The 13,621-nt window shown below is 39.6% G+C and overlaps 1 protein-coding gene across 4 annotated transcripts in view; it reads right to left on the bottom strand.

Moving 5' to 3' along the window:
* Positions 1 to 13,621, bottom strand: part of DDR2 (discoidin domain receptor tyrosine kinase 2) — a 153,526-nt gene continuing 139,905 nt past the window's right edge. For all 4 annotated transcript variants that reach the window (XM_057727735.1, XM_057727734.1, XM_057727733.1 and 1 more), the window contains 3 exons: positions 13,301 to 13,535; positions 10,868 to 11,017; positions 1 to 6,819 (listed from right to left, as the gene is read on the bottom strand). In XM_057727735.1, coding sequence (XP_057583718.1) covers positions 6,685 to 6,819; positions 10,868 to 11,017; positions 13,301 to 13,535 — 520 coding nt within the window. In that variant the 3' untranslated portion in view covers positions 1 to 6,684. The remainder of the gene's footprint in view (positions 6,820 to 10,867; positions 11,018 to 13,300; positions 13,536 to 13,621) is intronic.

Here is a 13,621-nt window from a genome sequence, read left to right as displayed (position 1 = left end):
TTTCTTTAATCACTGTTATTTACAATTTATCATCTGACAGACTGACAGAGAATAAATAAAGAAAAGACAATATACAATTGGTATCTCATTTCTTTTTCTAATACAGAGAATTTTTATGCATTCTATTTTGGAATGACTATGATAGTTTTAAGCAGAAATTAAATCAGTTTGTTATTTACCCCTTGACAAGACACGTCATCCTCCAAAGCCTGCAGAATAAAGCCTAGATGTTTCCTCCTCTTAGGAAGAGTGCACCACATTGCTTCAGAAACTCAATCCTCAGAAAAAATTACCAGACAATGGGGTAGAAGACTAGGATATCATGAATAGTAAAGGACATAAAATGAATAGGCTAGATTACAAAGTCTTGGTGTGTGTGTAGGAATCTGCTCAACTTTCAATTATTTCCAAGCCTCCTTTCAAGAAAACAGTTTTTCACTAAAAGTGATTACCTTATTCCTTTGTGTTTTCCCTTGAGTCTCTTTGCAAATTCTTCCTTTACATGCAATTGTGAATGTGGGTAAGCACGGGCTAGCTTGGGACTCCCATCTTTCTCCTTTGGAGGCCTGCGAAGTTGTTGACAAGGTGTTTGCAGGAGAAACTAAAAGTCTCGTTCTGAAAGAGCTGGGTTTGGGGCCAGGGTCTCTCCTGGCTCTTGATGGGGTGGCCGGTAGAGAAGTACCTTGCATTTCAGTCTAAATACCCCAAAGAATAAGACATTTACATAGATCAATTTCACCACCAGTAAACATAGAAATGGAGGATATAACTTACAGATAAAGTCTAGGCACTTTTTCTTCTTTCCTCATTTGAAAATAAACCCTCTACATTACAGCAAAGCAATGCTCCCTAAATTCACCCCAGTTAGGCCAGATGACAACTTTCTGCTCCTACCTTTTATTCACTCAGAAAACAACATCCAGCAAATATATAAATATATTTGTATGCTCGCTATGTGCTAGGAACTATACAGGACATGGGTATGCAGAAGTGAACTCAGGTATAATCACAGAACCCTTAAACAGGGCAGCTTAAAAATGCCATCACAAAACTCAAAGCTGTAATCCACAAAACCAGAGTTTCAACTTCCCTCTCCCCCCGAACCTCTGGGCCAGGTTGCTGCTGTGTTAGCATTTAATTTGGTCCAATGTGGTTGTTATTCCATTTAAGAACAGACACTTAGGCAAATGAAATGTCTCTACTATTCTGAGAATAGTGTTTTACTACACATTAGGGGGTCTCTATCATTGTACTCTATTCCTTCCAAAAGCTCTCCCTGGTGCCGTTAATGAAGTGCCACCGAGCTCTTGACCAAAAATACTGATTTCTTCTAAAGTCCCCTCCTCGCCACCATACAAATCCTACTCATAGGAACTGCAGAAACCACCTATAATTCCCTTCTATACCTAGCTAGCAAGCTACGGGTCTTACTGTCCTTAGTGTTGCCTGATTTTTCTAAGCTGTGCTTGGATTGTTTCAGATGCTGAACAGCCAAACAGTGGAAACAGTCTAGGCAGGATATTGCTTAGAACAGATTAATTTGTTATATTCTCTTTAGGATTTTGAAGACTTATATCCAGATAATGTCTTTCCTGATGCAAACAAGCAAATCAGCAAAGCTTAAAAGTACCCAGAAAGGAAATGTGTACATGTGAAGAACTGCTGAAATCTGAGTAAGGTCTGTAGTTTAGTTAATAGTATTATAACAATGTCAGTTTTCTGGTTTTGAAACTGGAATATGGTTATGTAAGATGTTATCAATGGGAAAGCCTGGTGTTAGGGAAAGGCCACTCTACTATTTTCTACAACTTCTTGTGAGTCTTAAAGTATTTCAAAATAATAAGTTGAAAAAAAAAAGGATACAGCAACTAAACAATTACCCACCACACAAAGCAATGTAGCTAATTGTAGCAGAGAACTCAAAATGCCAGAGATCCAATAACCATTAACCATTCCAGCCTCTTTCCATCTTAGTTTAGCATTCCGAGACATTTCCAAGTGGAAAAGACATTCATCTGTTTCTATAAAAATGTTAAATTTGAATTCAGAAGGAGATTCCAGCATAGGTCTGCAACTGCATCTCCCAGAAACCTACCATATGCACTGCCAGAGGTCAGAGGTCTTACTGAAAAGACTAAGATGGTAAATTGCAGGTCTATAAACTCAATGTAGGATCAAAGCTTTAATAGTGCTATTTTGGGAGTAATCTAAGCCTTAACTGTAATTTTCTTCATTTTTTTGTTGTTTTGGGCAAAACAGATGCTATTCTGTTTCAGACTATTCCCTTGGAACATCTTCATCCCTTTCCCCTTCTTCTGTTCTCCTTTACTCAAAACACATGGCCTAGCCCCACCCCATGGCTTTCTTGTGGGAAGTCTGGATGTGACTAGAAAAACACATGGTTCCAACATGGCATGTACCTCTTTGTGCAGATATCAAACAAGATTTAGTCTCATTTAACTTAAGCCCTGTTTTTCCAATGTTTCCCTGTGGCCTTTCTCGGCACAAGCATGATGAGCGTTATTTAAAACGGATTTCATTAACAGAAGCAAAGTATGGAACACAAAGCCTCATGAACTAACATAAATTCCTCCATCTCTCGGTCTTCATTTCCAAAGCAGCACTTGGAAAGCCAAGTCCAGTTCAGACAAAGAGCTGATTTCTTCTCACCACCATTAAACCCCAGCCCTTGAAGTGGTCTAGAACAAATGTGTTCCAACTGCCTCCTCTCCCAGTTCCTGTGAGATGAAAAGGCCAGGTCATTCCCTGGTGGTTGCCTGTGTGTGCGTGGGCATCCCTTTTCTTTAAACTCTGAAAAACTCACGTCCATGTCGTACTCTGCACCTGACTTTTCATTTCTTAATAAATATTTTCATAATCTCTATCACCCAGAATTTCTTCTCTCTCCGTATACATCTATCTTTTATTGTCAAGATACTTCCTTCTGTCCTCGCTCAGCTCTCTCTTCAGAGACCTGCCTTCACGCTTCAGACTGGATTCTCAACAGCGCCTCCTGTGTCTCTCCTGCTTGCCCGGACCTCCCCCTGCTTCTCACGCACTCTCCATCACCCTTTATTATGTAGCCTTCTTTCAACCCCCACTTGCCTCCCTGTCCAGTCACGTGCACATTCATTTATTCATCCTTTGCTCCACTTTGTTATACAGTCTTGTACACTTGCGAGTGATCTTCCCTTAGCATTAAAACCACATTTCCCCCTCGGGTGCCTCTTTCTACTCCAGATCCTTTCTTAGCACATATGTGTCTGGACAGCACATCAATATTTGGACTTAGCTATCAGCACATCCACCAGCAAAAGTATAAATTTAAATCTGACTACCCCAAACCACAATCTGAACATAAAATATTTCACACATATCATGAAGAGGATAACGTCCTAGAAAGGTAACAAGGCTCCACAGTTTCTCATCCCTTTTCCTATCTCCTTTCCAACCTAATTCCTAGCTTCGTTCTTCTAACTTAGATTCCAGCTACTTTTAAACTCTACATACTAAGCCTTTGCCATGCATCCTATTGGGTCTCTTAGATTTGTGCTGCTAAACTGGATGGGTATGACTAAGGGAGAAGTTAGACCTGGGTCTGTAGTACCAAAGTCTTAGTGCCAGAAGATGGAGCCTTCCTCATCTCAGAAAAAAACAACTGTACGTGACAACACATATCTGCCATCTGCTTGAAATAGATTACCTCCATGGCTCAAGGCCAGGAAAACCCAGACATACTACGTTCATTTTAAAAACGATTTTTTTTAATGGGATCATGAAATGCAGTGTATTGAGGCAGAACTGTAAAAAAAAAAAAGTAAGGGAGAGATATTAGGCAAAGGAAGGGGAAATTATATTATGTCTCTCCTCTTGCCACAAAGGAAGTCATGGCCTGGCCTGCTTGTAGCTCTGCCAGACATATGTGGATAAAGGAATAAGCTGCAGGCCCTGATCTCAAGTCCCTTTGATTCTATTGAAATGTAATGATGAACTTTAATGTGTCAATTAGACCTGGACATGTGGCACCCGGAGGAAACATTATTTCTGGGTGTTTCTGTGAGGGTGTTTCTGGATGAGATTAGCCTTTGAATTGCTGAACTGCATGAGGCAGATGGCCCTCTCCAGTGTGGGTGGACATCACCCAATCCATTGAAGGCCTGAATAGAAGAAAAAAGCAAGGGGGACCTTGCCCTCTCTGCCCGACTGCTTGAGCTGACACAACAGTCTTCTCCTGCCCTCAGCTGGGACTCACACGTGGGCCTTCAGGCTCTCAGAACTACACCACCAGCAGCGTTCCTGAATCTCCAGGATACAGGTGTCAGACGGCACAGCTCCTCAGCCCCCATGATTATGTAAGCCAACTTCCTGATTCCTTATCATAAATCATGTTCATATAATCTATTAGTTCTGTTTCTCTGGAGAACTCTGAATAACACATGAAGTTAACACTGATCTGGAGAGTGTAGAGAGTGTGGCACGTTCCAAGCATAAAAGAGCATGTCTGGCCCTGCATATATCAAATGAGATAATGTATGTGGAAACACATGGTAAACTTTAAGGCTGTTACTGTTACTACTATTATAGTGGCTTCCCTACATGATCTCTTTTGAGGACCATAATTTTCCGAGCAGGAGATGACCAGATAACTGAGTCTGCATCAATTACAGATCCAGTTATCCAATGAACACTGAACACATCAGAACTGGAAGAGACGTCAAGACCATCTCATCTCATTTGTTCCAATAAAGAAACAAAAGTCCAGAGAGGCAAAGTGACTTGTCCAAGATGATACACTTGGCTTGAGGCAGAAATAGGGTCAAAGCTCCCAAACTGATGTTCTTTCCCAAGTTAGTCCTGGGAAACACTAAAGACCAGACACACAAGACAACCATGGGGACAGGATATTTGCTAGGGCAAGGAAGATGCTAGGGCAAGGAAGATGACCCACAAAATGAATCTTGGGGATTGGAGATTTATGCTTCTGCTGTGGCCTGGAGCAATGCTGAAGGCTGGACAGCGGGGAAACACTCAAGTCCCCGAGAGACTGTGTAGAAGGCAACAGAAGCAGACCCAAGGGGTCGAGTCTATTCCTTCTATGTTTGGGAAGCTTATTCTGTAATCTTTTCTTGTTTCTGCTCAGAGAGAATTGAGGGTTCCCTTTCCATGTTTCCTCCTAATCTGAGGCTCTGTGGAGTGTCAAAGCTCAGGATCTGTTCTGAGGGGACTCTTATTTGACAGAGTTATCAGTATCCATGGATTCTGAAGCCAGAGCCTCAAGCTTTTGCTGCTGGTCATACCATCTCCAAGGCAAGAGTGTGAACACCAAGCAGTAATAGCAGATGACTCCTCCACGCTCAACCTGCTCCTCTCAAGGGACTCCTAGGGTTAAAAGGACATTAAACATCATCTCCCACAAGCACTTATGTTTGAAACCCTACATCTTTCTTGCCTAGTTCTTTGGCCTCTTCAGTGACAAAGGACTCCCGACCTCTGGAGGCAGCCCATCCATCCTTGTATACTCTGCCTCTGGTTATGTTTTCCCTAATAAGCGGTGGCCCTCAACCTCCCTGTAACTTCCCCTCACTGGTCCTCGGTTGACCCTTTGGGGACACTCAGAACATATCTATTTCCTAGTGTACATGATCTTCAGATTTATGCCTTAGAAATTCAATCCCCAGCCCATAGGTTCCATAGAGTATTCATCCATTAAAAGAGATGGAAGATTTGGAGAAGGTGAACCAAAGGGCCTAGCACCGAGGTATAGAAACAACAGTTTGTACTGACTCAAAATCAGGCTCTCTCTAAAACACACACCTGAAAATGTCTGAACAAGATAAGAGGAGGACCCTCTGCAGAAATGAATAGCACACCTGTTACCTGTCCTCCACAGGCCTCTTTTCCTGTGTCCATTCTCTATTCAAGAATACTTCACGCACGAGGTACTTTTTTTGTAAAAGACAATTCCTGTTCATAGAGCCTTGCAGTAGATATTCTTTTCTATGTAAATCCTCTGTGTTTCCTATGCATATAGATCTCAACCCTGATCCCTGCCCATGAATGAACAAAACACCCATTCCAAGAGGCTGGGTTTTTTCAAGCATGTAACATCTACTTTACCAGGAGAGAACAATGCAGAGTTAAGGACGTATCTACAGGCCAAATTAGAAAACTAAACCATTGGTAACTAGTTACCGAATACCATTTCATCAGATTCTCGACACTTACCAAGTATTTTCCCTAAGCTTAATCTCATGTTTCCTAAGACATTAGTATTCTTCAAGTTTTTCTTTCTGAAACCATTTTTTAAAAGGGGACAAGGACAACATATTGTAGAACCTGAACATTCATAAACACAAGCATATTTAACCTTTATAAATTATCTAAATTATCTAGCCTTCGCTATCCAACACTTTTGATATATCTAGTAAGATTCTTTACTAGATCTTATCTGCCCTAGGCTTTTTTTTTTTTCATTTTTAGTTCTTTAATGTAAAAAAAGTATATATGTGTCAGGGGCAGAGAGTGGGGAAGTGGAGTGGAGGGAGACGAGGGAGAGAGAAAGGCCAACAAGCCTCTGTCCCTCAGGGTCATTCAATGTCCAGATGGAGTGGCTTAGGCGTGGGTGAGTGGTAGGTCTTGTGAGGAGGACCTGGGCCATCAGAATGTCGCCAGGCATTGACAGCATCACTCGTCCCCTTGCTGAAGAAGCAGAAGGTGGATTTCCTGAAACGAGGGACGGTGCTTGGTGTCTCTTCTCCAGCAGCTGAGCATCAGCTTATACACAGAGTCAGGGCAAATGGCAGGCTGGGGGAGGTAAGTCTTTGGAGGCAAAAATGAACAAAAAAAAAAAGGAGAATGTTAAGAAGAGCGCGGAAAAAGGAAGAGTAGTTGCATCATAGTATGATTTGCCCACTCCCCACGTTCTTGGACTTGATGACTGAAATGGGTGTGGTGTCTATTCTTCCTATTCATGAGAATTCTAAATCACATCAGTCCCTTTTCCCATTTCCTTTGTCTTTTCCAGTTTTCTGGAGCAGAATTTCCTGATGGGCCATCCATCATGCAAAAGATAAAACTAAAGCAGGACAACATCTTAGACATCTTGCTGAGAAAGCAAGTGATTAGAACACCAAATCCTCCATTTATGGCCTATCCACGATGTGGTTTACCTTGGTAGAGCCAATCATGACAAGGGTGGAACGTATATTCATTGCCTCAGCCCCTTTATTGGAATAAAATCCTAGCCACTGAGGTGTAGGATATATCCATGCAGCTCCTAACCATAACTTTCTCTGTCTCCCTCTCTCCTGTACTGGCCCCAGGGAGAGAAGATTGGATTTCTTCTTCACATGATTCACCAACATTTGTCCACTTACCCCTCTACAGCCTTGCCCTGAATTCCATCCTAGAGCTATATTTGACTCTACTCCCAAAGCATCAGTTACTGACTGCTTCCACCAGCAAGATGCCACTCTATTGACTCCAGGTCATCTTCTGCTTGCCTTTAATCTGTTGCTGTCATTTTCTTACCTACGTTTTTTAATACCTTGATATGTGTATTGACATATTACTGGACCAAACCTAAATTTCTCAAGCTCTTTGAACCATGGGTCCGATATCTGCAGCTGGTTAATCATTAACCATTTCCATCGTGCCTTCTCCCACACCAGCCCCAGCCTACATCATGCATCACAGGATCATACGGTAGTTCTATCTAATTTTTTGAGTAACCTCCATACTGTTTTACATAGTGGCTACACCAATTTACATTCCCATCAACAGTGCACAAGCCTTCCCTTTTCTCCACACCCTCACTCACACTTGTTGTTTCTTGCCTTTTTGATAATAGCCATTCTAAAGGTGTGAGGTGATATCTCATGATGGTTTTGATTTGCACTTCCCTGATGCTAGTGATGTCGAGCACCTTTTCATGTACCTGTTGACCATCTGTTTGTCTTCTTTGGAAAAATGTCTATTCAGATCTGCCCATTTAAAATTGGATGGTTGGGGATTTTTTGCTCTTGAGTTGAATGAGTTATTTATATATTTTGGATATTAACCCATATCAGGTATATGATTTACAAATTTTTCTCCAATTTGGTAGGTTGCCTTTTCATTTGTTGATAGTTTCCTTTGCTGTAAAGAAGCTTTTTAGTTTGATGTAGTCCTGCGTGTTTATTTTTGCTTTATTGCCTTTGCTTGTGGTGTCAAATCCAGAAAATCATCACTAAAACCAATGTCAAGGAGCTTTCCATTATCAACTCTCAATTAAAAAGTAAAAAGGCAAATACCTGTGACTTCTATTGGAATATATAATAAGATCTGACAAGCCTTAACTAAGTATGTTAGAAATGACTATGCCTATAATATACCAAGTATTAAAAGGAAATATTACTAATGTTACTAAGGAAATAGGATAATAGGCATGGTCATATACTACTGGTGAAACTTAAAACTGTTAAGCCTTATCTAGGGTGTTTGCTAAATAATTTTAGAAAAAAATGCATCTGTTTTGAGCCAACAGATGTCAATAAAATGAAATAATGAATAAACTATTTGCCATTTACAAAGCTGTATAAATTTGGCAAATAAAATTATATATATTTCATAATAATTCTCATTATGTTTGTAGAATTTTATCTATCATAACATTAAACAAAATAAACTTTTAAAACTGTATTTAATTTTTAATTATTTAATTTCATATAGACATGAGCTTTTAAGAAAAGTGCCATCTGAGAATTCTTTACAGTTTGTAGAAATAAATGGAAAACAATAGTGTCAAATACATTTTCAAATTATTGAAATTGTTGTTACAGATTTCCAAGCATTTTGAAATGAATACAAAAGACTTAAGATTTGCTTAAGCTATGAGTCCTAAGTATAATTTCCTTCTAGAATTTGTGTTACTGAAGTTTTCCTCATTATACCTGCTATGTTCAACAAGCTGGTGACATTGTGCCATTCAAAAACAAATTAGATCACACATGTATAGTTTAGAGACTATAAAATCTATCTAGTAGCTGATAATGTTGAGAAATTACTGTCCTTACATTCTACTGTCAAACTTTTAAAATTTGAATACTGAAATTTGAATAATAAAATTTAATTAAATTTCATAAATTGTAATAAAATACAAATTTAATAAATTATGTTTAGTAAGCTCATATGTTGAATTAAATAAACTTTTATCAAACATTTAAACTTATGCTTATAGGTGAGAAGATTACTCAGCATATAATGGTAATATTTGGCTTTGGCCTTGACTTCAGTCAAGTGTTTGACTTTACTATTCAGCCACTGGTAGTTGGTGAAAATATATTTGATTCACTGCTATCATTTAGTAAAAGTGAACATGATGGATCCTTTTAATAAGTACATAAAAATAAATAAGAAAAATTAAACCCCAGAGATTATTGGAAATTAAAACTTCTGTTAAATGATGAAACATCATTTTTGTGTGAAGTTGAATAGCATAAAATTTGATTAATTAATATGTAACTTTTTAGTGCTAAGTCAAAAGCTATCGAATACCAAGAATGTATGTAATGCAGAGCAGATGGTGGACATAAACTGGGGGGAGGGGAAGCCTGCCTTTCTTGGCTGAATGTTTGGTGGTTCAATTTTGCCTCATGTAAATTTTTTTTTCCCTGTAGGATTTCGTCACTGAATAATAAAATCAGGGAAATGGAAAGGTTTAAAATATTCCTCCCTTTGCCTATAATTCCAGGATGTAACCAAATTAGAATCATTGTTATGATGAATAAAATGACACTTTCTAATTGAATGCATCTCCTTTTATTGGCCGCAAGAATCTAATAGGTCAACCAGTTGGCCATGATGTGCTATCAGTCCGGGAGAAAAAACATTTTTCTTTGGTCTGCTCTCTTACCTAATGCACACAGGAGTAAATCTGCCCTTTGCCAAGGTAAGAAGGCAATTACTGCATAACCAAGATAGATAATTTTGATCTCTCGCTACCGAAATATATACAAAGTATCAAGATAAAATTCTAGGACCCCTCCTTCCTATTGTGAACCTGCATCCTGCACAATTCCTAGTCAGTCCCTTATCTTTTGCTTGCTTTGATCTGTTTAAGCCACAGAGGATCCACTTTTAATTTTCTGCCAAGAGCCTTCTCCCTCTCAACTATTATCATTTTCCTGCCTGAGATGCCACACTCCAGGTGTGTGCTGTAGTCAGGCCACTCCAGGGGCTCAGTGCTCCAGCCACCAACAAGCTTTCAATCCCAGATGTCACAGGAACTCTGAATACTGAGTCCTCCAAAGGAATCTTGTAGTGTCTTAACTAGGAGTTGGGGCCCTTGTAAGCTTAGAAGCCCAGCTTTTCCTGAGTCCTGAGAGGACACAACAGCAGGGCCCAGAGGTGCCTTCCAGGAGCAGCAAGGCCAGGGTAGACCTGATGTCTCAGGACAAATAAATCTAGAAACATTGCTAGACAGTCCAAACCAAATTTTTAACAAATGCTAATAAATCTCTTATTAACTTTTAAGCTTATGTTTTTGTTCTTATGTTTTTCAATCAGGAAGTCAAACCTCACAGTCTAGACCAGGAAATAGATCACACATGAGAGAAGATTTATTTCCTGGCATCTTTTGAGTTGGGGGGCAGCCTGATGGGACCCCTCATGTTATCCAATGACCAATGGGTTGACATGCAGATAAAGCAGAGTGTATGGATACCTGGAGAGGACCTTGGTCTTTTACATGAGCTGGATAATTAGTGACAAACGATTATGATCCAGGTAGCCCATCTCCCAGCTCAGGCCTATCCTAAGTCAGAACTTCTCTTTCTCTCTCCTTCAAGAGTACCCAAAGCCACATCTCTCCACCCATGACAGTCCTCACCTGCCTCCCTTGGTCTCGGAAGAACTCTCCAGTATTCTCTATGACCTGTTCATCTGACAGCTGGGAATAGGGCTGTTCCTGGCAAAAGGTGAAAGTCTCCCACAGAGTCACCCCGAAGGCCCACACATCACTTGCTGTGGTGAATTTGCCCTGTTTAAATAAGGAAAAGAAGAGAAGAATCAGAATAATCTGTGCATAACAAGAGCAGATTAGATTTTCATAATCTGGAGTTGTGCCACTTTCACTACCCAGGGCAAGGAATTCTGGAAGTGCCAAGATACCCATGGGGCATCTAGAAACAGCAATAGGATGTTATTTCAACACCAAGCTACAGGCCTTGTCTCACCTTTAGGATCTCTGCTGAGGTCTACTTCTCTAGCAGATGAGATCTAAGGATGCAGCCATCAGCTATCTGATTCTCCCACTGAGTGCTTTTTTTAAATTAATTAATTTATTGGCCGCCTTGGGTCTTTGTTGCTACACGTGGACTTTCTCTAGTTGTGGTGAGCAGGGGCTACTCTTCATTATGGTACGTGGGCTTTTCATCTTATTGTGTAGCATGGGCTCCAGGTGCTCAGGCTTCAGTAGTTGTCATACACGGGCTCAACAGTTGTGGCTCATGGGTTCTAGAACACAGGCTCAATAGTTGTGGCGCATGGGCTTAAGTTGCTCCATGGCATGTGGGACCTTCCCAGACTAGGGATCAAACCCTTGTCCCCTGCATTGGCAGGCAGATTCTTAACTACTGTGCCACCAGGGAAGCTCTGCCCCCTACCCCCCACTGAGTGTTAGAAGGTCAAACTCCAGGATCTAGGGGAACCTTGGGGAAATGCCCATGGGAAAGGCAAAATTAAAATGGGAAGCCAATTGTGTCTATGTTAGAGATACAGGAATCTAGTGTAAGTGCCTGGAGTAGTCGTTGTTCAATGATTATCACAGTCTTGAAGGATAGACTAACAAGTAACAGCAATGAGATTTGGATGCAATCAGCATGTATTAAATACTTGCACATGTTCTATTCAATAAATACAGTGCTGAAGCAGATGATATTTTTATCCTTATTTTTCAGATCAGAAAAGTGAGACGAGAGGTTTACTAAAATTCCCTGGTTAATAACACCATTAATAATGGAAAACCTGAGATTTGGGCCAAAACCCTGTGAATCTCGGTCTAATAATCTTTTACAACACCATACAACACCTTTAAAGGGAGCAAAGCTTAATAGTCACATTAGAAATGAGTAAAATATACAATTCACCTGTATAGATGATAAAGCTCTTTATAAGGATTTATATAAAAGGGTATATATCACAGCATCATTTATAATTGAAGGAAATCGGAAAGTACTTCAATATCAAGTTATAGTCACATTAAATTACAGGATATATCCATGCAATAGAATATATCCACACAATTATGCAGCCATTGAAATCGTGTTTTTGAAGAATATTTACTGCCAACAATAGAGAATCGTATGTGCATAGTATCATCCCAGTATGTAAAAGAATTTTATATGTATAATATATATATTCAGAGAAATATATGTATAGAAAAATCCTCAAAGGAAATATACTAAAATATTAATATTAATAGTGGTTATCTTGGTGAGAGGAAGGGGATCACTATACATTTTTTATTTCAAACTTAATTAATGAATCCTACAAGATATGAACAAGAAACAAACAGATCAATAATCAATGAACAAAATTAGATTGCTGTCAGGCTTTTCTCTGCAATATTAAATGACAAAAGACAACATTACATGCAGACGGCATTGTAGGAAGTAGAAGTCTAATAATTCTATAAATCGGCTAAGTGGTAGAAAATCAACAATAAATTGTCCAAAGATGCATGGTCAGAAGATATATCTCTAAGAGAGGCATTTGGAAGTGTTCGCTTGTGGTCCAGAATACCAAGAGCTGGATCAAGATGATAAAGCAAAGAATGAGGAACTTCAAAAGTACATGATGAAAAAAAAAAAAAAGTACATGATGATAGTCGCTAAAATACAAGCAGAGGGATCAATCTAAATAATCAATTAGGAACATGGTTATGAAACCAACACAGAAGAAGAATATTTTTTGTCGAGAACAGCTCTTTAAATGACAAGATTTTAATACTCTAAATTAATTAAGATCAATCAGTAGGTGGAAAGGGTAGAGATTAAAAAAGATACTAAATCTCTTCTCATTACGGGTATATTTTTAACTTTTTCCCCCAAATTCTCTAGTAAGCATGTTACATTTTTATCAGCAGAAATAGGTAAGTGTTAAAAATAATAATGAATACACAATGTAAATCATCTCAAGTCAGAGAAAATATCAAAGTCTATTTATTCTCTGCCTCCTGAGTCTCAGGTGTGCCTCTACATGTCATATGCACCTGCCTACATGTCAGTTGCTAGCGAAGAGCTCAAAAACGCAGGAAACTCACCAGCAAAATGCTCTCCCAAGACATCCAGCGGATCGGGAGCACTGCCCGGCCCTGGATTCGGTAGTAGTCACCACTGTACAGGTTTCTGCTCATTCCAAAGTCAGCTATCTTGATGGTATAGTTCTTACCCACTAAGCAGTTTCGTGTGGCCAGATCTCGGTGAACAAAATTAAGTGAGGAAAGGTACTTCATGCCAGAGGCAATCTGGGTAGCCATAAACTTCAGGTTGGCATAACTGCAGAAATATAAAGGAAGAGAGGAAGTAGCCTCTGCGAAGAGGCACCTGTGAAAGGTACACACCCTATAGTTGGTACCAACAAA

Source organism: Hippopotamus amphibius, chromosome 3 (assembly GCF_030028045.1).
Source record: "Hippopotamus amphibius kiboko isolate mHipAmp2 chromosome 3, mHipAmp2.hap2, whole genome shotgun sequence".
NCBI lineage: Eukaryota > Metazoa > Chordata > Mammalia > Artiodactyla > Hippopotamidae > Hippopotamus > Hippopotamus amphibius.
This window is presented reverse-complemented; position numbering and strand designations above follow the sequence as displayed.